At 36.4% G+C, this 27,372-nt stretch overlaps 1 protein-coding gene across 6 annotated transcripts; it reads right to left on the bottom strand.

Moving 5' to 3' along the window:
* Positions 1 to 1,267: 1,267 nt before the first annotated feature.
* Positions 1,268 to 27,372, bottom strand: Nipa2 (NIPA magnesium transporter 2). 6 transcript variants are annotated; one of them, XM_078049126.1, is made up of 8 exons: positions 27,259 to 27,368; positions 26,257 to 26,371; positions 25,192 to 25,258; positions 14,439 to 14,670; positions 13,116 to 13,172; positions 7,718 to 7,808; positions 6,417 to 6,577; positions 1,268 to 2,555 (listed from the first exon to the last, which is right to left on the bottom strand). In XM_078049126.1, exons 4-8 carry the CDS (start codon positions 14,575 to 14,577, stop codon positions 1,921 to 1,923), a joined length of 1,083 nt encoding a protein of 360 aa, XP_077905252.1. In that variant the 5' UTR covers positions 14,578 to 14,670; positions 25,192 to 25,258; positions 26,257 to 26,371; positions 27,259 to 27,368; the 3' UTR covers positions 1,268 to 1,920. The 6 variants fall into 6 exon arrangements, with proteins under 6 accessions (XP_077905252.1, XP_077905250.1, XP_077905249.1 ...); XM_078049124.1 differs by having other exon boundaries at positions 26,805 to 27,356; XM_078049123.1 differs by lacking the exon at positions 25,192 to 25,258 and adding an exon at positions 19,875 to 19,944 and having other exon boundaries at positions 26,805 to 27,356.

The raw sequence follows: 27,372 nt of genomic DNA, 5'->3' as shown, positions 1-27,372 counted from the left end.
ATTTAGGTTTTGGCAGGGATGAAATGAAAGCCAAGCCAGTAAGATATAAGACAACAGCTGTGTTGGCTGCTTCATTCTGGACATGAAGAAAGGACATGTATCGCCTGTATGTCATGTTATCCTATGACCTGGAACATAGAAGGACTGAGAAGACCTTAAATCCTGTCCCTAACCACTTTAGCTGTTATTCCCAACAGCTGGGTGAACTGCCTCATATAGATGGAGTTGGTCCTGTAGTTAGTGATCTTTCAAATGAAAGTTTTGATCAGAATCTTACCTACTACTAGAATTATAGAAATAGATAAAAATGGTTGAGAACTGGATACAGTGGGACATATCTGTAGTCCCAGCTACTCAGGAGGCTCAGGTGGAACCACTTGATTGTAGGAGTTCAAGGCCGGCCTGGGCAACAATAGTAAGACCCTGTTTCAAAAAATTTGCATTATGGGGCTAGGAAAAATCCAAATCTAGGAGCTTCAAGTTTCAGCTGGGTTTCAATCCTCACACCACAAATATATTACATGGAAGGTTGCAGTCAAGAATTTCTAACAGCTCCTTAGAACATCAATAATAAAAGAAAGCTGGAAAAAGGACATTTCACAAAATTGGAGACTGTCAACTCTACCCTGATGAGGTCAACAAAAGCGGCATGGCATGACAGCACAGTCTCCACATAAGACTGCAGGACTGAGTGGTGCCTCACCACGACTAGCCAATGTGTAACTTCAGACAGAAGCTTCTGCTCTTCCTGCCACAAGTGAGGACTGGGAGAACACTCAGAAGAATGGAACTGTCAATGCTTTTTTTTTTTTTTTTAAAAAAAGGCCAATGACTTGAATGAATAGAGGTTCTAGGGCTGGATGGAGTTCATTATACTTTCCTATATATTTTTGCATGTGTTTGAAATTCTCCATAACCATTTCCTTAAACAATCAAAACATTTAATGATCCAAGTAAACCCTTAAGCAAAGCAAAATACTTGGTATAAAGACTGTATTTTACAAATATTTCAAGTCTGTTCCAAGCATTTGGACTTAGAACTTTGTTTCAACTTGTCTCTTTATTATGAGCTAAATTTAAGAAATCACTCTTTTTCTTCTGATTTTATTTCCCACTTATTAAAAGGTCTAAATAACAATTAACTTATTATGAAAATAGACTGAAAAGTACAAGAGCTGATATAAAATGGTCACAAAGGTTCCCATGGAATTCAAGTAACGGAAGAATAAATCCAGCCAAGGTACAAAGCAGAGCCCAGCCCAATGGATGCACGATGTGCTGGTTTAATAGGGTTCTAAGAATACCATCAAATGCACACAGTAAACCACATGTGTGGTGACAAGTCATAGCCTAAGAAATATTTCCTTGGCATGATTCCTACTATTTTTTTTTTTTTTGGTCTGTGAGTTTCCTTCATTTAGTAACTTAGGATTCCCTTTAACATTTCAACATCAAAATAATTCATCCAAACAGGAGCCACTTTTATAGGTAAGATAAATCAGAGGATAATGTATTGGGATAGTTTTGTTCTTGTTTATAATCAAAAAGCCTTACATGATCAGGGATTGATGGGAGTGGGAATGACAAATGTACATTTCAGACTTTCATCAATAATGAAAAAATAAAGCATTTTTATAGACTTAAAACTTGTCATTAGTGCATTTAAATTTTGAAGAAAGAATCAAAATGTAAAATACCTCTACAATTATACCATGTTAATAGAAATTGGCCACACACTGAGGCCATTTTTAGTAAGCTACCTTGTTTAAATATAAGAAAAGTAACTTCTTGGTCCAAATTATTGAAAACTTAAAAAAGATTGTCTTTAGAGAACATTATTTGAGGACAATGCTTTTTCAGACAGATTCTGATATTCAAAATCACTATAACATAATTATGGATTAACCTTTAAATCGAATCTTAAAAACCTGTCAGATTTCCATTTCTCCGTGAGATATTCTCACCAGTGTGTTGTTCAATTCCACAGGTTAAGCTTTCTTCATTATTATTAAGAACTTCATACATAGTAGGGAGATTGCCATTCATTGCTTTATCATCTTTTCGAAAAGACACAGGCAGACTTGCTAGACTAAAGCTGACATCTTTAAAGGCATGCAACAAGAATATCCCCACAATGATTGTGAAGAAGCCACTCAGAGTCCCAATGATATCATCAGCAGGCATATCTTGCCACTCCTTAAAAAGAATAGCTGAACAAGTTAAAACTGAGGTTGTAAAGAAAACGTAATATATTGGTGTTACAAGGGAAGTGTTGAATATGTCCAGGGCCCGGTTTAGGTAATTGATCTGTGTGCTCACACAGATGACGAGGCTCAGCAGCAGAATCCAGGCCAGGGGATGCCGCAGCACAGGCTTTCCAGCTAACAGTTCTTTGATGGTGATGCCCAAGCCCTTTGCACAGGACACTGAAAACGCTCCAATCACAGAGCAGATTGTTATGTACACAAGAATATTTGTCTGTCCGTGGCGAGGTCCCACCACAAAGATTAATATCAAGGACACAATGACCACAATTGTTGCAAATACCACAAAACCTGGAGGAGGCAAAGAAAAGATACTTGGTCAAGAATTTAGTCAAACACTATCCTTAAACATTTAGACACTCCAAACAAAACAATGCAGTAAGAAGGTATAACACAAAAATAAAATTCAACTTTATTTTGTTGCTCTAGCAAAAGAATACCCACAAAGATTTCATTACATGTACACATTGGAAGGTTTAAGTATGCTTTATGTTCTCAAATTTTAACACCAATAATATTTTCAAGTAGTTTCTTATGCCTACTTAAGTGCTCTAACTCACACAAAAAAGTAGGACAAGGGTGATCAGTACAGGGACAGAAACTAGTAGAGAAATCACAAGGTGCCCTTGAATGTTCAACAATGTACAGATGCCAAAAATGGGAGATATGAATCAAGTTTTCCCTAAAAAAGAGTAATTTTTTTCTAATATTTAGGAACAAGTGCAAGGATAAACAGCATGCCCTTAAGAGAATTTGAAAAATATGGTAGGGTTTCTGGCAGAATTTGGAGAACTAAAGCTAGCATGAAAGTAGCTAAAAACCGTTTAGTACTGTGGCCAGGTGTTGTTCCTGGCAATTTGTACTAAACGGTTATCTGCATTTTAAGATAAGGAAAGGCACTCTGCGTTCCTCAAACTCCACTAATAAAAGATTTTTAAAGAAACAAATACAGAAATAATGGCAACAATATTTTAACAAAGCAGAGGACAACTCATAATATAATTGACCTAAGATAGGTGAATCATATATCAGTAATCAGATGTGAAAATGACTCAGAAACACTGAACACTCACAAAGTCAAGTCCCCATGAAGGAATGAAGACAACTTTGAACTAGAGGTCTGGCTGGAAGTCCATTCAAGAAGCAATGTGACTTCTGGTCCCTGCCAAGTTCTGCATGTCTGAGTGACTCTTTGTCCCTTCCATCCACTATATGCAATAGAGGACTCCTAACCAGTTCCAGCTGAGCATGTGAACATCATGCTAAGGTAAGAGTTGCATCTGGGTGTTAACCTCTGTTCAACATAGGGGCACTTCTTTACTGGAGATCTGACCAGCCTGAATTTTAAATAAAAGGCAGTCAAAGACCAAGAGGCCATAACAATAGAAAAAAGCAAAGCCTTTATTTCTTCCACTAGATGGAGGAAAACTTCAAAATAAATAACTCTTCATTAAAAAAAGGGGGGCGGGGCTGGGCCTGTAGTTCAGTGTGAGGCCCTGGGTTTGATCCTCAGCATCACATAAAGATAAGTAAATAAAAAAGTATTGTGTCCATCTACAACTACAAAAATTTTTTTTTAAAAAAAGATGAACTATTCTTAATATCCTGAGAGGCAATACTGAAATATCAGACTAACCTTGTACTCTAAAGCAACTTCAAATGATGGATAAATCATGAAACCAAAACAACAACAACAACAAAACCAAAATAAACAATACTTGAGAACAATCGAAGCAGCCATAACTTAAGGTACCAAAATTCCAAAAGGGGGGGGGGGCGGGGAACTGCTCAACACTCACCAATGCTTTTTTCCCTGGGGAACTGCCCACTCAGCAAAGGAAACTTAAGGAAGTTTCAGTGAACTAGATAGACACACTTTGGAATTTGGAGTTGGCTAAGCAGCTAGGATTTAATAGGCCAAGCTCCAGAAAAGAGGAAACTACCAAGTAGTGATCCCAAATTTCTGTGTGCTATTCCCTTAACAGCATTTGTGGGCACATAAGCTACACAGCCAAGATCAGAGAAGCAAAAAAAAAAAAAAAAAGCCTAAAAGGAGGATGTGAGGCTGAACTGAGATATCAGCAGTCTTGTGGTACTGAGTGGACACAGGAGCTCACAACTTCCTAAGTGAAGGAGCCCAAGCTACCAGTTGAAAGCCAGAGTGATATGAAGAAAAAAAGGCAAACTGAAAACCAGACCTAATTAAGCTTACAACAACACCAGGGTGAAAGTGATCTGCTGGACTTCTATGTTTCTGCTAGAGAGAATTTAAGTTCTCTCTGAAGAAGGAAAACAGCACTCAGAATCTTCACATTTTCTTTTATATCTTTAATCAAAAGTTGCCAAAATAGACTGGGCTCACCTGGCTTGGGAGGCTGAGGCAGGAGGATTGTGAGTTCAAAGCCAGCCTTAGCAATGGTAAGGTGCTAAACAACTCAGTGAGACCCTGTCTCTAAATAAAATACAAAACAGGGCTGAAGATGTGGCTCAGTGGTCTATGCCTTCCCCCACCCCAAGAAGAAAAGATCCTAATAAGAAGATGAAACAAAACCTAAAGAAAATCCTGGATAGTAAAGTAATAGACCTTATAAATGCACTAATGAAGCTAAATCAGATCAGGCCTGGGCTTCCTGTCTTAGTCTGGCCCTGCCATCTTTACAATGTCTGTAGATGTGGATAGCACATCTCGGGACCTTCCAAGAAAACAGTAAAACTTCACGCAGCAGTAAATGCATTATAGGCAATGAATGGGATCTCCAACAGGCTTTGATGCAGATATTGAATGTATGAGTTCTGATGAAAAATCAGATAATAAAAGCAAAAATGAAACAGTGTCTTCAAATTCAAGCAATAACACTGGAAATTCTATAACTGAAACCACCAGTACCTTAGAAGTAAGAACTCAGGGCCCTACCCTAACAGCAAGTGGCAAAAATCCTATAATGGAACTCAATGAAAAAAGAAGAGGTCTCAAGAATGAACTCATCTCAGAAACTGCTGGAAACCATGACAAGCGCTTTGTAATGGAGGTAAAAGTAGATGGACAGAAATTCAGAGGAACAGGTCCAAATGATACACGGCCAGGGCAAATGCAGCCTTAGCTGCCCTGGAGAAGCTATTTTCTGGACCCAATGTGGCAAATAATAAGAAAAAGAAGATTATTCCTCAGGCAAAGGGTGTCATGAATACAGGTGTGTCTGCAGCATTCCAGGTAGTTAGGGGCAGAGGAAGAGGAACTCTGACAAGGGGAGCTTTTGTTGGGGCTATAGCAGCTCCTGGCCACATAGCTCCAGGCTATGGAACACCATATGGTTACAGAACAGCTGCCCCTGCTTATGGTTTGCCCAAGAGAATGATTCTGTTACCTGATATGAAATTCCCAACATATCCCATTCCCCACTACTCATTCAAAGCAAATGACAGAAGCTCATTCCTATTGAACATCAATATAGTATAATACAGAATATTAAAGAAAAAGACTTTTTATCCTGCTTTCTTTGAACACATATTTAATCAAAATTATTTGTAAAGATCATCCTTCCTACTTTTTTTGATTTTAACAAATACAAATTTAGTTCTTTAAAACTTGGAAACAGGGGCTGGAGATATAGCTCAGTTGGTAGAGTGCTTGCCTCACATGCATAAGGCCCTGGGTTCAATCCCCAGCACCATCAAAACAAACAAACAAACAAAAATCTTGCAAAAAAAAGAGAAACCAGTTCTGTGAAATGGTACCTCATTTCTGGAAAATAATTTATACCAGCCCTTCTGTTCTAAGGAAATAAAAGTCTAGAAGTTCAAAGTTTAAGTTTTAAGAAAGTATCAGATTATATAAAATTGAATTTGTGAAGGACATATAGAGACTCAAACATGATCACAAATAAACTGCTTTGTTGTAACACACACACACACACACACACACACACACACACACACGAGCTGGGGATGTGGCTCAGTGGTTAAGCACCCCTGGTTCAATCCCTGGTACAAAAAACCAAAACAAACAAAAACAAAACCCCTGTTTCAAAATAAAATATAAAAGGGCTGGCGATGGAGCTCAGCAGTTAAAATATTCTCTAGTAGTTAGTGGGGATATTTTTATTTTACTTTACAAAAGTAAAGTAAGAATAAAGGCTTTTCTTTTATTCTTACCTGGATCACCTAACTTGTGTGACATTTCATTTAACGTCTCAATCTCCTCTTCCTTTGGAGCATGGATGACCATAACTGTAGATCCTAGAATGCTTAGCAAACATCCAATTTTCCCATGAAGATTAAGTCTTTCATTTAGAAAGTATGAAGAAAGAATGGCACTAAAATGGGGAGAAAAGAATGCTGAGAACTTTCAAATATCAGTTATTTTTCTCATTTTTAAATATCAACAAACTTATAATTTAAAATTACTGAACCCACACTAGAACACTGAGAGCTTATGAAGTATCTGGTCTTTAGCCAAAGTAAAAAAAAAAAAAAAAAAAAAGTATATGATTGTATATATACCATAAGATTGTATATACACTATACACTAAGATGGTATTTATCATCTTTCTACAGGAAAAAGTCCATATGAAATGCACAATAAAAGAGCTATAGTTTGTACAACTTAAGTTCTAATTGACTCTATATCCAAACCATTAAAAATTGCTCAACTTAAATTATCCCTAAAAATTCATGCGTTCCACTTATGTGTTCATTTAACTTCATATAATTTGCCTACTAATTATCCTGTTATTTAGAAATGTGGAGTTAAAAGCAAAAGAAACAAGGAATTTGTTAAAAGCAAAATTTGTTTATAAATTATGTTTTAACACCACAGGTTTATCCATACCTAAAAAGAAAATATAGTATAAACCAATAAATAAAATAATGGTGTAATGTAAGGAAAGTTAAGGGTAAAGGCTTATATCATAACTCTATTTTACATACAGTTTCTTAAAAACAAAGAAGAAAAATATTACCTAACTATAGTCAGTCAACTTTCCAAATCCTAACCAAAACTCAGACCTCAAAATGAGCTTAGTTGTTTGGAATAATCATTAAAACAGAAACAGAACAAGCCTTAGACTGACAAGCACCTCAGGCCAGTCTTCAAAGGCATGGAACCTCACCCTGGCTTTCTGTACTAGATGTAGAAATCTATTCATCAGCAACCATGATCTACCAAAGTATACATACACTTAAATGTTGGGACAAATGCAAATTTTCAAAAATTGAAATCAAAGAACTAGTATTGGCTCTGAATACAAAACAAAGCACAAAATCATCTTCCCCCAATAAATTAACAACTTGCCTATGCAGAGGATAACTTTTGAAGAGCAAATTACTACACAGTACAAAAATAATTATCGAGTCTATTGAAATTTAAGTTATGCTGAATACATGTAATTAGACAGCACTGAATACAGATCAAAATACTGACTATTGTTGGCATATGTGAAAGGTTGTGTCCTTACCTTACGAGGACGCTGAGAGCTCCCAGTGGAGTCACTAGCGTGGCTGGTGCAAAGGCATATGCAGCGAAGTTGGCCACCTCGCCTGCCCCCACTTAGAGAGAGAGACAATTTAAAAAAAATAAAAAACTTTCAGGAAGGAATGTATATATTCAATTTGGAAATGCTTTCACTTTATGCAAAATCTATATTATTTCAACTGTATTCAATAACTTCCATATTTCGTCCCCTTTGTTTATAAAGATTATGATTCTCTAAGTTGTAAATATCTAGTGGCCAAGTGAATTAGAAAGAACACAAATCTATAATTTTAATTGAAAAAGCTAGTGGGCTGGGGTTGTGGCTCAGTGGTAGAGCGCTTGCCTAGCATGTATGAGGCACTGGGTTTGAATCTTAGCACCACATAAAAATAAATAGATAAAATAAAGGTCTATCCAACAACTAAAAAAATTTTAAAAAGAAAAAGAAAAAGCTAGTTTATATTTATTATAAAGGTATATTAATATAATAATTTAAACATTTATATCCTAGGACAAAACCACAAATCAATGAAAAGAACTAACACTGATATGAAGGTACTTCTGAGTCTTTCTCACTGGCTTCTCCATTTAAAAACATATTTCCTACAATATGCCTGGTCCTGTTCTAGGACAGGAAATACAGTAGGGAGAAAAACAATGACACTACTCTCGTAACACTTCCAAATTTAGTTAGGGAAGGCACACAAAATACATGTGTCAAAGAGTTAAAAGTAAGAGCCTGATGCTGTAGCTCATGCCTGTAATCCCAGCTACTGAGGCTGAAGGAGAAGGATAGGAGTTTCAGGCCAGTGGCAGCACAGCAAGACCCTATTCTCAAAATAAAAATAAAAAGGGCTGAGGATGTAGCGTAGTGGTAGGGCACCCCTTGGTTCAAGACCCAGTACACACATGAACTGCGACCTCACCCTCTGCCCAAGTACTTTAAAGTGCTACGGAGAAAACAAAGCAAGGGTAAAGAGTAGAAGAAGCTAGTCCTAATTTATATCATGGTATCAGGAGGCGACTCTCTGAAAAGGAATCTTGAACATTCTAAAATAAAGTGAGGGCTTTATCTGGGGGTAAAACATTTCAGGGAGAGATAATGTAAAGTACTAAAACCTGACTGGCACGTCTGAACACCAAAGAAGCCAGGGTGGCTCCAATAGAGCCAAAAAAGATAGGACTTTGCTGAGTCCCACTGCAGATTCTATGATATGTAAGTGGAAAAGACACTGGGGAATCCTAAGCAGAGGAAGGGCATGACTTCATAAGGATCCCTCATAACTGTTTTCTGAAATAGTTATACCAATTTTTACCTACTAATGCCACACTCTTCACTATACTTGGTATTGTCAGACTTTAAAAATTTGCTAATCCATTTGGGATACAGAATTATTCTATTATGCTTCCAATCTGCATTTCCCATTCTTATCTATTTATTGGCCATGTGACATCTTTTCGTGAAGTAGTGTTCACATTTGTCCCTTATTTGTCTACTAGATTATTTTTTTTCTCTTATTATTTATTTATATGTTTTGGGCATAAATCTTGCTTGTTAAACACATTCCAATTACTTTTTTCAAACTCTCCATCTGCTTTTCATTCTCATAGTAAACTTTTTTGATCAAATTAAGTTTTCTGTTTTATTTGCAGTATTGGGAATATTCCTTCTTCTTTTTATTTGCAAAACCCAGGGCCCCGTACATTTACTAGACAAATGCTCTACCACTGAGCTACATCCCTAGTCCTTTTTATTTATCTTATTTTTAACAGAGTTTTTCTAAATTGTCCAAGCTGGCCTCAAACTTGTAATCCTCTAGCCTTAGCCTCTGGAGTACTGGGATAATATGTATACCATCATACCTGGTTAATACGGTCAAAAGTTCTAATTTCAATGTCAAATCTTAAAATATTTTTCCTTTGTAATCAGTAATTCATACAACTAGTTAAAAAAATATCGATCTAAGTTCAACATCATACCTTTCACATTTAGGCCTATAGACCACCTAAAGTTAAGTGTATGCAGAATGCAACAGGAATTGAGTATCTTCTTTTCCATGTGGATTGTTATAAGAATGCATTTCTCTACATTAATGACACTTTTGTCATATACTGACTGAGGGTCTGTTTCAGGGTTCTGTATTTTATTCTATTAGTTTATACATCTACTTTGATGCAATACTATACTAACTTGATTAGTATAACTCTACAACAAGTCTTAACCAACAAAGAAAGAAACATTGTTACAGAATGTCTTTGCCCATTTGGGACTTTCAAATTTCTATATAAACATCAACTTTTCATATATCAAAATCAACCTATGGTTTTGAATGGGATAATATTCAACCTGTGCAGTTGAAGAAATATGGCAGTATGAAGAAATATGAAAATTTTACATTTTGAATCACGAGGATGGTATCTCCTATTTGGAACTTCTTTTTCTCAGTAATGTTTTGGTTTTCTCTTTTTTTTTTTTTTTTTAATTTTTTTTTTATTGGTTGTTCACAACATTACAAAGCTCTTGACATATCATATTTCATACATTAGATTGAAGTGGGTTATGAACTCCCAATTTTACCCCAAATGCAGATTGCAGAATCACGTCGGTTACACATCCACAATTTTACATAATGCCCAATTAGTAATTGTTGTATTCTGCTACCTTTCCTATCCCCTACTATCCCCCCCTCCCCTCCCCTCCTATCTTCTCTCTCTACCCCATCTACTGTAATTCATTACTCTCCTTGTTTATATTCCCATTCCCCTCACAACCTCTTATATGTAATTTTGTATAGCAATGAGGGTCTCCCTTCATTTCCATGCAATTTCCCTTTACTCTTCCTTTCCCTCCCATCTCATGACTCTGTTTAATGTTAGTCTTTTCTTCCTGCTCTTCCTCCTTGCTCTGTTCATAGTTGCTCTCATTATATCAAAGAAGACATTTGGTATTTGTTTTTTAGGGATTGACTAGCTTCACTAAGCATAATCTGCTCTAGTGCCATCCATTTCCCTGCAAATTCTATGATTTTGTCATTTTTTATTGCTGCATAGGGAGTCTTTCCCATCTTAGGTTTACAAGTAACTATTTTTTAAATTATATGCCAATATTACTATTTTAACATTTCATTTTCTAATGACTGCTAACATACAGTGAAATATTCAACTTTACTAATCTTAAAAATTACTTATATATTCTTTGAAAGTTTTATACCCATAAGCATGTAATCTGCAAATAGCAAGTTTACAAATGCCTTTCTTTCTAATTCTATGTCTTCCTACACTTGTGAAAGTCATACACTTGTTTTTATTTAACTGAATACCATATGATACAACAGGTATCATAAACCTGTCAAGTTTAATATTAATATTTAGCTTTATTATTTTTATTCATCCACATTCAGGCAGATATACTCACACATTCCTCACTCTTTCTATATCTGTGAACTTCCATCTGCTAACTGTATATCCTTTCAAATGATCAGTTTTGGTTTGTCCAAAATACGTCTGTTGAGTTTTATTCTTGAAGCATATTTTCACTGAATAGGGAATTATACTACCAGTAGTTTGTCAGAATTCTGAAGCTCTATTTCCAACTGCTTTCTATTTTCAATGTTGTTAAAATTCTGCTTTCAATTTATTATTCCTTTGAGGGTACAATGATATTTTTTTCCTGACAGCTTTTAAAACACTGTGCCTTTGGTTTTCATCACTTTTACTAGCAAGTGTTTAGGTAGTAAATTTTCTTTTCACAAATTCTGTGTAGGTCTTGTTGTGCTTCTTTTATCTGAAGTTTAATAAATTTGGTCAGTTTTGGAAAAGTCTCATTTTTCTGTTCAAACATTGCCTCTTCTCCATTCTCTTTGATCCTTATTCAATTAGTCTCTGAATCCTATAAGTTCCATAATCCTTAGATTTATATTTTCCATTTTTTGGTCTCTGCTTGCTACATTTTAATTTTTTCCAAACTACCACCAGTTCACTAAGTCTCTCTTCATCCATACCTAACCATACCTTACTAAGCAATTCAATTTTCTTTATTGCATTTTTTAATTCTAAAATTTCTTTTCAGTTCTTTTGCCAATCTGTAATATCACTATATGCCAGTGTAGTAAACAAAGTTGTTTTATAGTCAAGATACTTCCCGTATCTGGAGAGTCTGTGGGTCAGGTTTCTGTTGCTTTTGCTAAATTCTCAATCTCCTGTGTTCCTTCCTTTAATTAAATTTAACTTACTTATTAAAGAGATGGGGGGCTGGGGTTGTGGCTCAGTGGCAGAGTGCTTGCCTTGCATGTGTGAGGCACTGGGTTCAATCCTCAGCTCCACATAAAAAAATTAATGATCAAAATTAAGTTGCTGTGTCTATCTACAACTAAAAAATTTAAATAAATAAATAACAAATAAATTAAATATGTTGCCTAGGCTGAGCAATTTTGCCTGAGTCTCACAAAAAAAAAAAAAAAAAAGTTAAAATGACCGGTATGTGTCACAGTCCCCAGCAAATATTTTATTTTTAATGTTTTAATTACTTCATATGCCTGTAATCCCAGCAATTCTCAAGGCTAAGGCGGGAGGATTATGAGTTCAAAGCTACCTCAGCAAAAGCGAGGTGCTAGGCAACTCAGTGAGTGAGACCCTGTCTCTAAATAAAATACAAAATAGGGCGGGGGATGTGGCTTAGTGGTTGAATGCCACCGAGTTCAATCCCCAGTACAAAAAAAAAAAGAAAGAAAGAAAGAAAGAAAAGAAAGGTTAAGGACAGGATGGTGTTATATCTTCTGGTGCTGTTATATCTCCAGCACCTAGAAAAATGTCCGACATACAGGAGACAATCAATTACTAATTGTTATATAATCAAGACTCAGTGTTAAGAACAATTTTTCTCTACAAACTTTTAAAAAAATAGTCAACAAATAAGCACGGACAGTCTTATCAAATAAAAATGCCTCCTTTTTAATTTGGAATAAGAACCAATGAAGGCAGAACTGAAAATTAGATTTTCCTATGAATTTTCACTTTTAAAATTACCTTCTTTTTTTCCAGTGATGGAGAATCTAACCCACGGCCTTGAGAAGACTAGGCAAGTGCTCTATGACTAAACTGTACCCCCCGCCACAAAATTATCTTCTTAAATTTAGCAGAATTTTAAAAAAATGTACAGGGGTATCAAACATGTTCTAATCAGATGAGTAAAAAAGGTCTTAATATTCAAATTAAATAAACTATTACCTGCTGAATAACTTTTACAGACTTACATATTTTGAATTTTATTCATTAAAACAAGATTTAAATTTTAAAATTTGCTAGTAAAAACACTGTAATAGTATGTGCAAATATTTTAACACATAGCTATAACATTTTCTTGAAATGTTCTCTATACATACTTGACAGTAGTCCAGCCCACCACAACCATTCTTTAAGATATGCATGGCCACCTTGACCTGTGAATGAAGAAATATTTTACTTCTTTGGAAGATAATCACACTCTTTTTTAAATTTTTTTTAAGTTGTCAATGGACCTTTATTTTAGTTATTTATATGTGGTGCTGAGAATCAAACCCAGTGCCTCACATATGCTAGGTGAGCACTCTACCACTGCACCACCATCCCAGCCCCAATGATCACACTCTTAAATAAACTATGACAAGTATAATAATAAACAGACTTGTTATAACACACTAAATAAAATATTTTACTAATAATTGAATGGAGATCAGTAGAGTAGAGCAAAGGGATCAGGGGGAAGGAGGTGGAAGGAAAAGAGAAAGATAATAAGATTGATAAAATTACGTTATACGTATATATGAATATGGCATGATGAATCCCATTATTACACATAATTATAATATACCAATAAAGACATAATATAAAAGCAAAAGCATTCAATGAAAAAAAATGGGGTGAGGGTGTAGCTCAGTATTTGTCAAGCATGTGTAAGACCATGGAATAATTCCCAGCACCACAAAACAAAATACCTCATTTCTCGACTATAAGTACTTTAAATAAATTATCTGCAGCTCCACTTAGCAGGAGACTCTAGTCCTTCCTATAAAGACTAAGAACTGATCATAGTATGGGGCTGCCCAGATGCACTTACTGCTTTATCCTTGGCTTTACTCTTCACCAAACCAACAATGTCAGAACACAATCCATACTTAAGCCAAGGTGAATGAATCCTTTATAAACATATTCTTTATGGATAATGAAAGTGTGTGCCTTAGGATCAAGGATGAGGGACTGGGAAACAAATAGTAGATGTTACTATTTTTTACTTTGCCCAAGATGGCACAGGAAAGAGAGAAAGTAATAATTTTTACTACCAAAGCATGTCTACTCATGAGGTCCAAAGAGGTCTAGAAGTAGAAATAGAATGATGGGCTACCCCAGCTTTCACTAAGACTCTGGTTCTATTCATGAATCCTATTTCCTGCTCTGTATTCAAAAATTTAATAAAAGTTTGGGTGCTAATTTGGCATTGGTCCCTCTTCCCTTTGCTAACAACAGAAAGTGTGGGAAGTTAATTGATTTGACATCTTTCTGTTTTCTTATTACAAAATTGATATTTAATTGTCTATAATCATTCAGAAGTCTTAAACAGTTGAAAGGTTTGACTCTATTCATGAAAGAATATGTGTTCTTCCATAGTCAAAAAACCTGAGTATGTAAGTACACTAAAGTCATTTCAAATCATATATGGTGCAACATACCTGCTCTCATGGATCCTTTTCTGGCAAGTCGCAGAAGGCCTTTTTTTTTCAAAATGAAACTCCCTCCTATGAAAATGCTGGAGGTCATAGCCAATCCCAAACCAATATAGAAATCATATTTTCCACGCCCTGGGCTCATTTCGTTTGTCACTTAAGAAGCTCCTGTGAATCACATTGATTACAGAACAGAGAAACTGCTGGCACTGAAGGCAGGGGGATGCAATCTTCACATCTAAACAATACAAAATGAAATGAGATGTCCACAGAATGATCATGACAGTTCACAATTTAAATTTACTTAAATTCTCTTCTCACAAAGGAAGATAGTTTTATTACTGTTATAGATTAAAAAAAACTTAATTTAATACCAATCTAATAATTGCTTCTTCCAACTATGGCCAAAAATTGGATTGTGACATAAAACCAAGTTTTAATTGACTTTATAAACTCTCATTCTATATTTTTATAAGAAAATGTTTCTCATCATAGCTAACCCACAGCAACAAAACTCTCCTAATGAGAAAAAAAAATTCTACAGAATAAAACTCAGACATAACCATACACAAATCTAGCTTATTAGATATTTATCATTTTCACAAATGTGTCCTTATTGAATAATTTATATGGAGAAATTCCAATTTTTCCCATGTATATATTTTCTTCTTAGTAATATATGTGGATATAAACATGATAATTTATTTATTTAACCTATCTGAGGATATGCTGAGAGAAGACCAAGTTCACATTATTTGTTAGCAGAGAATGACAATTCCAATAAAAATGTATACTTGTATACAAGGTTTGGTAGTATTGAATTTTAGAGAACATGACCATGTTACCAGAAGCTCAATCTAAAAGATCTGATGGAAAGTACAGGCTACACAATTTTTTCCACATGAGCCAACTTATGAATTCTGCTGACTAAATTAAAGTGTCCAAAGCAAAGAAAACACACCACTTAGCAACAAGGTTTGTGACTGGTTATAACTGCAAGTCTATCTTTCTATCATATTTTGGGATTTTTTAATCCCACAATTTAACTACTGAGTCCCAAAACCAATCTGCAGTTCAGACAGAATCCTTACTAACAAGCCATAATTTTCCATCCTTCAAGTTATGACATTCTGGCCTTTAATCAAAACAACTCAATTTCCAAACCCACTTATCCCTCAATTACTTTCTCTGTTCACTTAAACAGTGTTAATTAGATTTACACTGTATGTGCTAAATGTTATGCTAAGCACTGTGGATAAAATAGTGATATCTTCTTGTGGCAGGGAATGTTGCTTAGTGAAAGTGCTTGCCTACTATGTGTGAGTCCCTGACTTTGATCCCCAGAACCACACACACACACATATCCAAAGATAGCTTTTAAATAGCTTTTAGTCTTCAATAGGGAAACAGACAAAAGGCAATTAAGTAAGGAATACTAGATTAATAACAAATACTACCAAACTGAGTTGATATCACTCTAAGATATCATTGTCACACCACTGTTTTGATTTGCCAGTTGAAGTTCACTGATTCTTGTACACATCAATGAGTATATTTTTCCTCACCCCACTGACCTGAGACTTTACTAAACCTCATCATTGCAAGGCAAGTTTCAATGGCAGAATGCCAGTTTTTTGGTTTTGGTTTTTTTTTTTAGTACCAGGAATTGAACTCAGGGGCATTTGACCACTGAGCCACATCTCCAGCCCTATTTTGTATTTTATGTAGAGACATTTTATTTAGAGCTGCTTAACACCTTGCCATTGCTGAGGCTGGCTTTGAACTCACGATTCTCCTGTCTCAGCCTCCTGAGCTGCTGGGATTACAGGTGTGTGCCACCATGCCTGGCTGAGAGTGCCAGTTTTGAGTACAGACTTAAAGTGGTCCCTCATACTTCTGCTTGCTCATTTGTACACTGCCATTATCACATCAACATTCCTCAGGGAGACCACTAATCACAACTGAGGGAAACTCACTGAACAGAATACCCCAGGTGACTCAGACCTGTGAGCCTGAACAAGTTCTCATTCCTTTATGCTACTGAAATGGCTAATTTATACACAAACAGGCTTCTGCAGTAAGTATAAAAATTTACATCATGCTTTTTGAAAAACAAAAACTTGAATCAGAACACAGGGATCACAGAGGGATGGGGATGTAGCTCATCAGCAGAGCATTTCCCTAGTATGTGAGAGGACCTGGGTTCAATCCCAAGCCCTGCAAAAGAAAACAGAGATCACAGTTAAAGCTGGGGGTTCACTTTATTATTCTTTCTACTTTTGTATATGTCTAAACACTTCCACAAACAAGTTTTTAAACACATCCTTCAGTGCTTAAGAGCTATAGGGACCCCAAGACAGAAACCACTAACAAGTTGCCAAATCAAGGCTGCCCCACAATCTAGGACAAGATAATACTGAAATATGGAAAGAAGAAACTCCAATCAGACAGGTGCTGAGTTTTCTAAGTATCAGTCACATAATATATAGCTTATGGCTATTTGAAGTCCTTTCAAATTAATCTTTCTCACAAGGGATTTGGACAAATATCCCTAGTCCTCCTTGTGCTGCTTTTAAGGCAAGATGAATCTAGGACAAAATCATAAGTAGGGAATTTGAAGACTCCATCCTGCCTCTAGTTGGGTCTGTAACCTTAGATGAGTCAAACCTTAACAGATGTGTAGAAGAGAAGAAAGAAGTTGAACAATCTAAGGCATCACCCTCTTTATGTGTCACATGGTCATCTCAAGCTACCACTTAACCTTAATGCTAGTTAGGAGATCCCTGCTGACAGTAACAATTAGTTACTGAGATAGAAATATAAGGACAGGGCTGGGGATGTGGCTCAAGCGGTAGCGCGCTCGCCTAGCATGCGTGCGGCCCGGGTTCGATCCTCAGCAGCACCACATACCAACAAAGATGTTGTGTCCGCCGAGAACTAAGAAAAAATAAATAAATGTTAAAATTCTCTCTCTCTCTCTCTGTCCCCCCCTCTCTCTCACTCTCTCTTTAAAAAAAAAAAAAAAAAGAAATATAAGGACAGAGGATGTAGGGGAAAACTTGAGAACAAGGTGAGAACAAATGATTATGCAATATAAGGTCATTACAAAAAATAATAAAGTGTGTGCTTACACAGTTTAACTCCTGTGTTCACGAGCTAGTCTCCCTTGGCAGACTGTAAGTTCTTGGGCTCCTGCACATTACTCACCTTTTAAGCCTGTGTGTCTCTGTTTCAAAATAGGTCTTAATATGTTTTCTAGGTAAATATAGATGAATGGAATGATTTATAATTGGCCCTAAAAAGTAAAGCTGCCTATTTTGAAGTGGCCATTCATACAAAGAAAACCACTGCATCATTTAGAAAAGCATCCTAAAATGTAAACAATGCTTTAGAGCCTACAAATTTGAAAACTGTAAAACAAAACAAAACAAAAATTTATCAAAGTCAGCCAGGAAGTAATAGTTCTAGATACAAGTGAAAGTGAAAAGATAATAGTCATAATGTCTGGGGAAATCATAGTTAAAAAACCTAGCCACCCAAACATATCAACCCTCTTGGCAGGCACATCCGTCTAATGAGTACGGGTCACCTAACTTTAATTAACATCCCTGAAGATTATCTGATGTAGGGGCTGGGAGTGTAGCTCAGTGGTAGAAAGCTTGTTTAGCATGTGAGAGGCCCTTGGTTCAGCTCCAAACACCAACAACCAAAAAATCATCTGATGTATAAATCATCATTTTCCTTTAACCATGACCTTCATGAAGCAATGCTCTTTTTTAAAATTATTATTATGCAAGTTCTACTGAGAAGTGACTACTTCACAGTTGTGTTTCTCACTATAGTTTTTAAAGTTCTGTGGCTCACAAGTCACATTTTTGAAGGTCTAAAAAGAACAAATCAAACATATAATCTGAATATTCCAGAATCAATAAAATGGAACTTTGTTATCTGCAAAGATGATATCCAGAAATAATTCAGTTCTATTTTATAGTCCTTATCTCCAAGTAACAACAGCCTTACAAATCCAAATTTGTACTTTACTAACATGAACCTGACCTTATTTTTTTTTTACCTGCTGTATTGAATACACAGGAGCTTTATCACAGAGCTACCTACCCAGCCCTTTTTATTTGTTTCTATAATACTAAGAAATGAATCTAGCCAAGTGTTCTATCACTGAGCGATATCCCCAGCCCTCACCCAGCTCTTTTTGACCAGGGTATTGCTAGATTGCCTAGGCTGGCTTTGAACTTGTGATACTCCTGATCTTCCTGCCTCAGCCTCCTAAGTACCTGGGACTACAGGTGTATGCCACCATGCCCAGATAAACCTGACTTTTAAATGCCAAATATACAACTATTTTTGTAATATTTACTAAAAATGTTAACTTTTATTGAATGGAAGCTATATACATGTGGTATAAGGTCTACAATTAAGACCAATATTATGTGCTGACCCAATATCTGGTAAAACTAGAAAAACTTTCAATGGCCTCACTACAAATTTCCCTCCCCACTCTGCTCCTATTAATAAGATCGTGAAGCCAAACAACTCTCATTTTCATGGCACCCAGGCACTGTCCTACTCATCCCATGTAGTGGGTTTCACTGCCCTGGCAGTCTAAGGAATTATTAAAGTAAGCAATTACATCCAATTCAGGAACCAAAAAGTACTCATTATCTCAAAGACTGCCTCCCACAGCTCTTGGTTCTTCATTCTGTTGTGAACAACTCCCGTGAGTTTTTTTTTGTTTTTTAATATTTTTTAGTTGTATTTGGACACCATACCTTTATTTTATTTATTCATTTTTATGTGGTACTGAGGATTGAATCCAGTGCCTCATCCATGCTAGGTGAGCACTTTAGCACTGAGCCACAACTCCTCCCATAATTTTGTATGGTGTATAGTGTATTTCTCCCCAGGGCAGGAGGACATGTGACTAAGAAACTGCTATTCATCTCATGTGCCCAGTGTTAGTGTTGTGGGGAGAGAATCCCTTCCCAACCTACAAAGTGAAGAGGTGATTAAAAAATAATGCATATAATAAAATCTTATTCATTTTATCCTAAGGTCAATGCAAGTTAATTGTTCCTAACTTTACCATGGCTTATATATGAATTTTATCCACAATATTTAACCAAGTTTCATAATGCTATTTCAAATATATTCTTCTCTTTCCATTTTTTAAAAACTATTTTTCTTAGTTGTAGGTGGACACAATACCTTTATTTATTTATTTATTTTTATGTGGTGCTAAAAATTGGACCCAGTGCCCCATATGTACGAGGAAAGTGCTCTGCCACTGAGCCACAATCTCAGCCCTTCTCTTTCCTTTTTATCTTTATCTGTGGACTAGGAAAATTTCAAACACATAAAGCAGAAACCCTTTAAGGACCAGGTGTGTTGGGGCTGGGGATGTGGCTCAAGCGGTAGCGCACTCACCTGGCATGCATGCGGCCCAGGTTCGATCCTCAGCACCACATACAAACAAAGATGTTGTGTCCGCAGAGAACTAAAAAATAAATATTAAAAAATTCTCTCTCTCTCTCTCTCTCTCTAGTGGGGCTTTAGAGAATCCTCATAGCCAGACTGCCTCTCTCCGGCCCACTTCATTTCCCAACACAGAATCTGATGTCCATCACATGAGGGTCACCACTGTCTACAAACACCAGAACTCTATATATACTCCATTCCCATGACACGCCATGGCTCCCTCCTCCTTCCCTGCCTGGCTTTTTACTAAGAACAGGCCAAACTTCAAGCTGTGCTACAGTCTCCTCCAACACCTCTAGCTCACAGGCATTTTTCTCCTTTCCACTTACTTTACTTACAGTTAGTTTCATCAAATTTACCTTACCTATTTCATTTATTCAACCATCAAAGATGGTTACCTACCTCATTTACTCAACCATCAAAGATGTACTGAATACATACAATATTCTAGCAACAGGAGCATAGCAGTGAATAAAACAGATAATAAATTTTATCTTAATGGAATTTACCTTCTGTTGGAGGTAGGATGGAACAAATAAAATAAATAAGAACACCGGAAAGTGGCAAATGTGATAGTGAAAAATAAAGCAGATTAAGGGCACTGGGGAGTTGCAGGAGGAGGAGGAGGCCTTCTGGAGAAGGCGTTGAGTGAAGACTTAAGGTCATTGTAGTTGACCCTGAGTGAGCAAAGTTAGGTATTAGATATCAGAGCAGAGGCTATATAAAAATCCAAAAGATATCGAACAGATCTGTATTCCACTTATTTTACCAAATCACAACTTATTTTTATAGAACTTCATACAAACTGTTCTCGTTAAAGTTAATTTACATAAAACCAATACAATTAGATATACCGAAATTTTTAAGGCTGAGCATGCTATAGTCTGAAAGATGTTCTTAGTTCTTCAATACAAAAAAGTCTTTTTTCCTTGGCTTGTTAAATAAGGGCTTAAAAATGTGTGTGTATATACATGCATATATATACACATGTATATATACATGTGCATATACATATATATGTATACACACACATATACACATTTATTTATTTATTTATTTTAGCCAGGCATGATGGCATACACCTGCAATCCCAGTTACTTGGGAGGTTAAGGCAGGTCACAAGTTCAAGGCCAGCATGGGCAATTTAGTAAGACCCTGTCTCAAAATAAAAAGGAGGGAGAGCACTATGGATGTAGTTCAGTTATAGAGTACTTGCCTAGCATGTGTGAGGCCCTGGATTTGATCCCCAATACTTAAAAAAAAAAAAAAAAAACCTTTAATAAATTTTATTGGATATATTTGAGGTTTACAATATGTTATATGTTATGGAATACACTGAGATAATAAAATGGTTACCATAATTAAGCAAATTAACATGTGGAAAAATGTTAATATTTAAATCATAGGTTTTAAGTATGAGTGAATCATTTTTTACAACAGAAATATACTGAAAACAAATGAAATTTATTATTATTATTTCTCCCTAACAATAATGGCTATCACTCACTTCCTAGTATCTTCCTAGGCTCTGTTCCAATAATTTACATATATCATTTCCCTTCTACACAATAATTGGAAGAGGGTTTCATTATCCTCCACCTTACAGCTGAAGAAATCCAATATCTCAAAGATATGATCACATGCAGAGGACTACACAGAAATAGTGGATGACTCTACTTTTACACCTGGATGCCTGTATTATCTTAAAACTTTTGAGTTCTTACTCTTTACTTCTGCTTGGTTTTCATGGCTATCTAAAATTAGCTTTAATTTTTCCAAACCTCTCATTTGGTTAATTATTTTAAAATCCATACTTACAAATGCTCCAGAACCTCTTTGAAAAAACAAATAAAATTGATAAATCCTTAGCCTAATTAACGGAAGAGGGAAAAAAAAAGAACCCAAATTATTAAAATTTGTAATGAGAAAGTAAATATCACCACAAACACTAATAAAATACTAAGGATAATCAGAAACTATTCTGAAAATTTATATTCCACTAAATTAGAAAACCTTAAAGACATCAACAAATTTCTACAGACATATGACTTACCCAAATTAACCAGGAGGGCATAGAAAATTTAAACCTATCAATTTCAACTCATGAAATTGAAGATGCCATCAAAAGCCTACCAACAAAGAAAAGCGCAGGGCCTGATGGATTCTCGGCCGAGTTCTATAAGACCTTCAAAGAACTAACACCAATCTTCCTCAAATTATTCCACAAAATAGAAAAAGAGGGAACCCTTCCAAACTCATTCTATGAAGCTAGTAGCACCCTGATCCCCAAACCAGAAAAAGACACATCAAGGAGAGAAAACTCCAGAAAAATATCCCTATGAACATATATGTAAAAATTCTTAATAAAATTCTGGTAATTTGCATACAAAAACACATTAAAGATGTAGTGCACCATAAGTAAATGGGTTTCACCCCACCGACACAAGGTTGGTTCAACATACGGAAATCAATAAATGTAATTCACCATATCAATAAACTTAAAAACAAGAATCACATTATCTTAATAGATACAGAAAAGCATTTGACAAAATATAGCATCCATCTGTATTCAAAACACTAGAAACACTAGGGATAGTAGAAACATACCTCAACATTGTAAAAGCCATATATGTTAAATATAAGGCCAACATCATTCTAAATGGAGAAAAACTAAAGCATTCCCTCTAAAAACGGGAACAACACAGGGATGCTCTTTCAGCTCATCTATTCAACATACCCTTGAAACTCTATCCAGAGCAATTAGGCAAAAGAAAATTGCAGGGATACGAATAGGAAAAGAGAAACTTAAACTGTCCCTATATGCTAGTAACATGATCTTATATTTAGAAGGCCAAAAAAACTCCACCAGCAGGATATAAAATTAACACCCATAAATCAATTACATTCTATATAATAGTGATAAGTCAGCTAAAAGAAATTAGGAAAACTATCCCATTCACAACAGCCTCAAAAAAATAAAATAAAATATTTGGGATTCAATCTAACAAAAGAGGTGAAAGACCTCTACAATGAAAACTACAGAACACTAAAGAGAGAAACTAAAAAAGACCTCAGAAGATGGAAAGATCTCCCATGTTCTTGGATAGGCAGAATTAATAGTCAAAATGGCCATACTACCAAAAGCACTATACAGACTTAATACAATTCTTATTAAAATTCCAATGATGTTCTTCACAGAAATAGAAAAAGCAGTCATGAAATTCATTTTGAAAAACAGGAGGCCCAGAATAGCCAAACAATCTTTTATTAAATAAATACACACACACACACACACACACACACACACACACACACATATTCAGTTGTCGATGGACCTTTATTTTATTCATTTATTCATATGTGGTGCTGAGAATCAAACTCAGTGCCTCACACATGCTAGGCAAGTGCTCTACCACTAAGCCACAACTCCAGCCCCCAAAGCAATCTTTAGCAAGAAAAGTGAAGCAGGAGGCATCACAACACCAAACCTTACACTATACTATAGAGCTACGATAACAAAAACAGCATGGTTTGGCACCAACACAGGCATAAAGACCAACGAAACAGAAGACACAGACAAACCCACATATCTAATACTGGACAAAGGCACCAAAAATATACACTGGAGAATAGATACCCTCTTCAACAAATGGTGCTGGGAAAACTGGAAATTCATATGTAGCAGAATGAAATTTAATCTCATCTCTCACCCTGTACAAAATTTGACTCAAAGTTGATTACAGACCTAGGCTTTCCCTTCAGTAGATAAATGGATAAAGAAAATGTGGTATATATATACACAATGGAATATTATTCAACATTAAAAGAGAATAAAATCATGGCACTTGCAGGTAAATAAATGGAGCTGGAGAATATAATGCTAACTGAAATTAGCCAATCCCAAAAAACCAAATGCCTAATGATTTCTTGAATTTAAGGATGCTGGGGTGGGGGGGGGGGGAGATGGGGAGGATCAAATGAAAAGGGGAAGGGAGGGGCATAGGGGTAGGAAAGCCCGTAGAATGTGATGGTCATCATTACCCTAAGTACATGTATGAAGACACAAAGGATGTGACTCTACTTTGTGTATAACCAGAGATATGAAAAATTGTGCTCTATATGTGTAATATGAATTGTAATACATTCTGTTGTCATATATAACAAATTAAAATTAATTAATTAAATAAATAAAATTGTTTTTTGATAGACCCAACCTGATCTTTTATTAAAATTGGGAGCCACCTTGCCACAAAGCCATGAAAAGATAATTTCGGCTTTACTATAAATTACTGCAAACTCTGAACCTCCTTGGAATGCCTGCCCGTGTCTTGAACTCACCCATGCCTGGCTCTCTGACCAGATAGCAGCCCTCTCTGAAACTTTAGTGACACCTCATAAATATTGGCCTTCCCTGGCCATCCTCTCTGAGGCTCTAATGGTCCTCACAAATTCTGATGTTGGGGCCAGCAAAAAAAAATGTGTAAACTACCATTAGTATGATGCTTGTCAGAGTTCTGTTATCTGTAACACCCCTTTTGTGTAACTTTCTGGGCTATAAAGCTGGGCTGTAGGAAAGGTGGGGGCTGTCTTGTTCCCGCCATTTTGGGAGGGAGAGGCAGCCCGGCCAGTCGAAATAATAAGCTTGCTTTAATTTGATTTTTATTGGAGTCAGTGGTCTTTTCTTGCATCCTGGTCTAACATTTTCCTCACCAAAAAAAAAAAAAAAGACTTAGACATCGACCAGAAACCCTCTGCCTACTAAAAGAAAATATAGGCACAACACTCCAACATGTCCCCTTAGGAGCCAATTTCCTCAACAAGACTTCTAAAGTACAAGAAGTAAAATCAAAAATCAATAAATGGGATGGTATCAAACTAAAAGCTTGTTCACAGCAAAGGAAATAATAAAAGCATGAAGAAAGTGCCTACAGAATGGCAGAAAAATCTTTGTCACCCACACCCTCAGATAAGGCATTAATTTCCAGTATATACAAAGAACTCAAAAAGCTTAACACCAAAAAACAAAAAAACAAAAAAAAACCAGATGACCCAATCAATAAATGAATGGGCAAAGGAACTAAACAGACACTTCTCAAAAGAAGATACACAAATGGGCAACAGATACATGAAAAAATGTTCCAACATCTCTAGCAATTAAAGAAATGCAAATTAAAACTACACTGAGATTTTACCTCACTCCAGCCAGAACAGTAATTATCAAGAACACAAGAGGGCTGGGGTTGTGGCTCAGTGGTAGAGCACTCACCTAGCATGCATGAGGCACTGGCTCAGCACCACATAAAGTAAAATAAAGACATTGTGTCCACCTGTAACTAAAAAATAAAAAAATATATTAAAAAAAAAGAATACAAGAAACAGGGGTCTGGGGCTGCGTCTCAGTGGTAGAGTGCTTGCCTACCATGTGTGAGGCACTGGGTTCGATCCTCAGCACCACATAAAAATAAACAAATAAAATAAATGCATTCTGTCCATCTACAACTACAAAAAAAAAAAAGAGAGAAGAAAAAGAATACAAGAAACTATAAATGTTGGCAAGGAAGTGGGGAAAAGGGTACACTCATACATTGCTGGTCGGACTGCAAATTGGTACAACCATCCTGGAAAGCACTATGGAGATTACTCAGAAAATTAGGAATGGATCCACCATCTGACCCGGTTATACTATTTCTTGGTGTATATTCAAAGGAGTTAAGGAGTCAAAATGAGTATACCATAGTGACACAGTCACATCAATGTTTAACTGCAGCTTAATTCACAAAAACTAAACTATGAAACCAACTGAGGTGCCCTTCAACAGCTGAATGGATAAAGAAAATGTGGTATATATACACAATGGAATATTACTCAGCCATAAAGAAGAATGAGTGTGACATTTGCCAGTGAATGGATGGATCTGAAGATTATTATGCTAAGTGAAATAGGCCAATTTCAAAAAAAAACAAAGGTGGAATGTTCTCTCTGATATGTGGATGCTAATACACAAGAAGGGAGGTGGGGAATAATAGAAGTTCAGTGGATTAGACAAAGGGGAAGAAAAGGGAGGGGGATAAGATTAGGAAAGGCAGTGGAATGAATCTGACATAATTTTCCTATGTACACATACAAATATATCACAGTGAAACTCCACATCATGTACAACCACAAGATTGGGATTCTGATTAGAATAAGCTATATTCCATGTTTGTAAAATATGTCAAAACTGACTCTACTGTCATGTATAACTAAAAAGAATAAAAAAAAAAAAACTCCAGAACCTAAATCTCCAACCCTAATTTAGCAACATTAGTCATAAGTTAAAATTTTAACTTACATGTAAGTTTAATATGGTCTCTCTTTTGAAAACCAGGGATGATTTATTCATTCTCATTTTCTTGTAAATACTACCCTTTATTTCCATTTAAAGTTTTTAACTTTACTGTTCCAGCCTGAAAAGAAGAAAATACAGAAGTAGGCAAAAGGACTGTTAACACTTTTCAAATTTTAATACTAGCCACTATACTCATTTTACTCAGCAACTAACATCAAACCTATTCAAACAAACATAAGAGAGTGCTTTGACAGTTTACTGAAACAAAAGATCGCTACTTTAACATTTCCTCTTACTAAAAAATCCTAATTGAGCACATAATGTGTAACACTTTCTAGAACCCGGAAATCAAGCTGTAACACTATATTTAATGACCTGATATTCTATTCTAGCAAAGAAATTAAAGAAGCACACTCGCAATACCAAAATATACTGAGTTCTGCACAACTGTATAAAGTGAAACACTAGATTCAGGAATATTGTCAAAGTTAGGAAATTAAAGGACACGTTCAATGCGTTACAGAAAACGGAAACCACTTTCTAAAACTCACCAAGACAAAACTAATCGAAAGAACTTATTGCACACGCGCCACCGACAAGGCCAACGAGCCGGATTTCCGTGGGATTGAATGGCAATCCGATGCGCGGCGGATTTCCTCACTGCGGTTTACTAGGAGAGCCGCGTCCATCTCAGAACACGCGTAAAAGAAAGTCGCCCCGGAGGGGCTGTCCCCCGACCCGAGATCGGCAGGCTGTCCCGCAAGTCAGCCCCTTCGCGCGTGCCTCAAAAGAAGGAGCAGCGACTTCACCCCAGACGGCACGCGGGCCGCGCGACTTCCCCTCGGCAATCCGACCCTCGGAACCTTGGCTCACACCCCCACACAGGCCGCTCCCTCCAGCGCTCGCGCGGCCACCGCCTCCGTCGCCGTCCAGGGGTAAGTGCGAGCATCCGGGGCTGCTGCCGTGCTAGCCGCCTTCTCCATGGAAGCGTTGAGATAAACCTACCCAGGACGACCTCCAGCCCCACCGCGGCCGGGACCGAGGGCCACCGCCGAGGAGAACCTGGGCGCGACCGAGTGACGCCAAACTGCACGCGCGCACACGCGCAGTGCCGAGCCC

This window comes from Ictidomys tridecemlineatus, chromosome 5 (genome assembly GCF_052094955.1).
Source record: "Ictidomys tridecemlineatus isolate mIctTri1 chromosome 5, mIctTri1.hap1, whole genome shotgun sequence".
Taxonomy (NCBI): Eukaryota; Metazoa; Chordata; class Mammalia; order Rodentia; family Sciuridae; genus Ictidomys; species Ictidomys tridecemlineatus.
Note: the sequence above shows the minus strand (reverse complement) of the source record. Positions and strands in the feature narration are given on the sequence as shown.

Coding starts and splice junctions, on each gene's coding strand:
- Nipa2 (XM_013359694.4), bottom strand. CDS start 14,577: ATGAGCCCAGGGCGTGGAAAATATGATTTCTATATTGGTTTGGGATTG. Junction 13,173..14,438: donor AAAAGGATCCATGAGAGCAG/GTATGTTGCACC, acceptor CTTCATTCACAG/GTCAAGGTGGCCATGCATAT. Junction 7,809..13,115: donor GTGGGCTGGACTACTGTCAA/GTATGTATAGAG, acceptor TCTCTCTCTAAG/TGGGGGCAGGCGAGGTGGCC.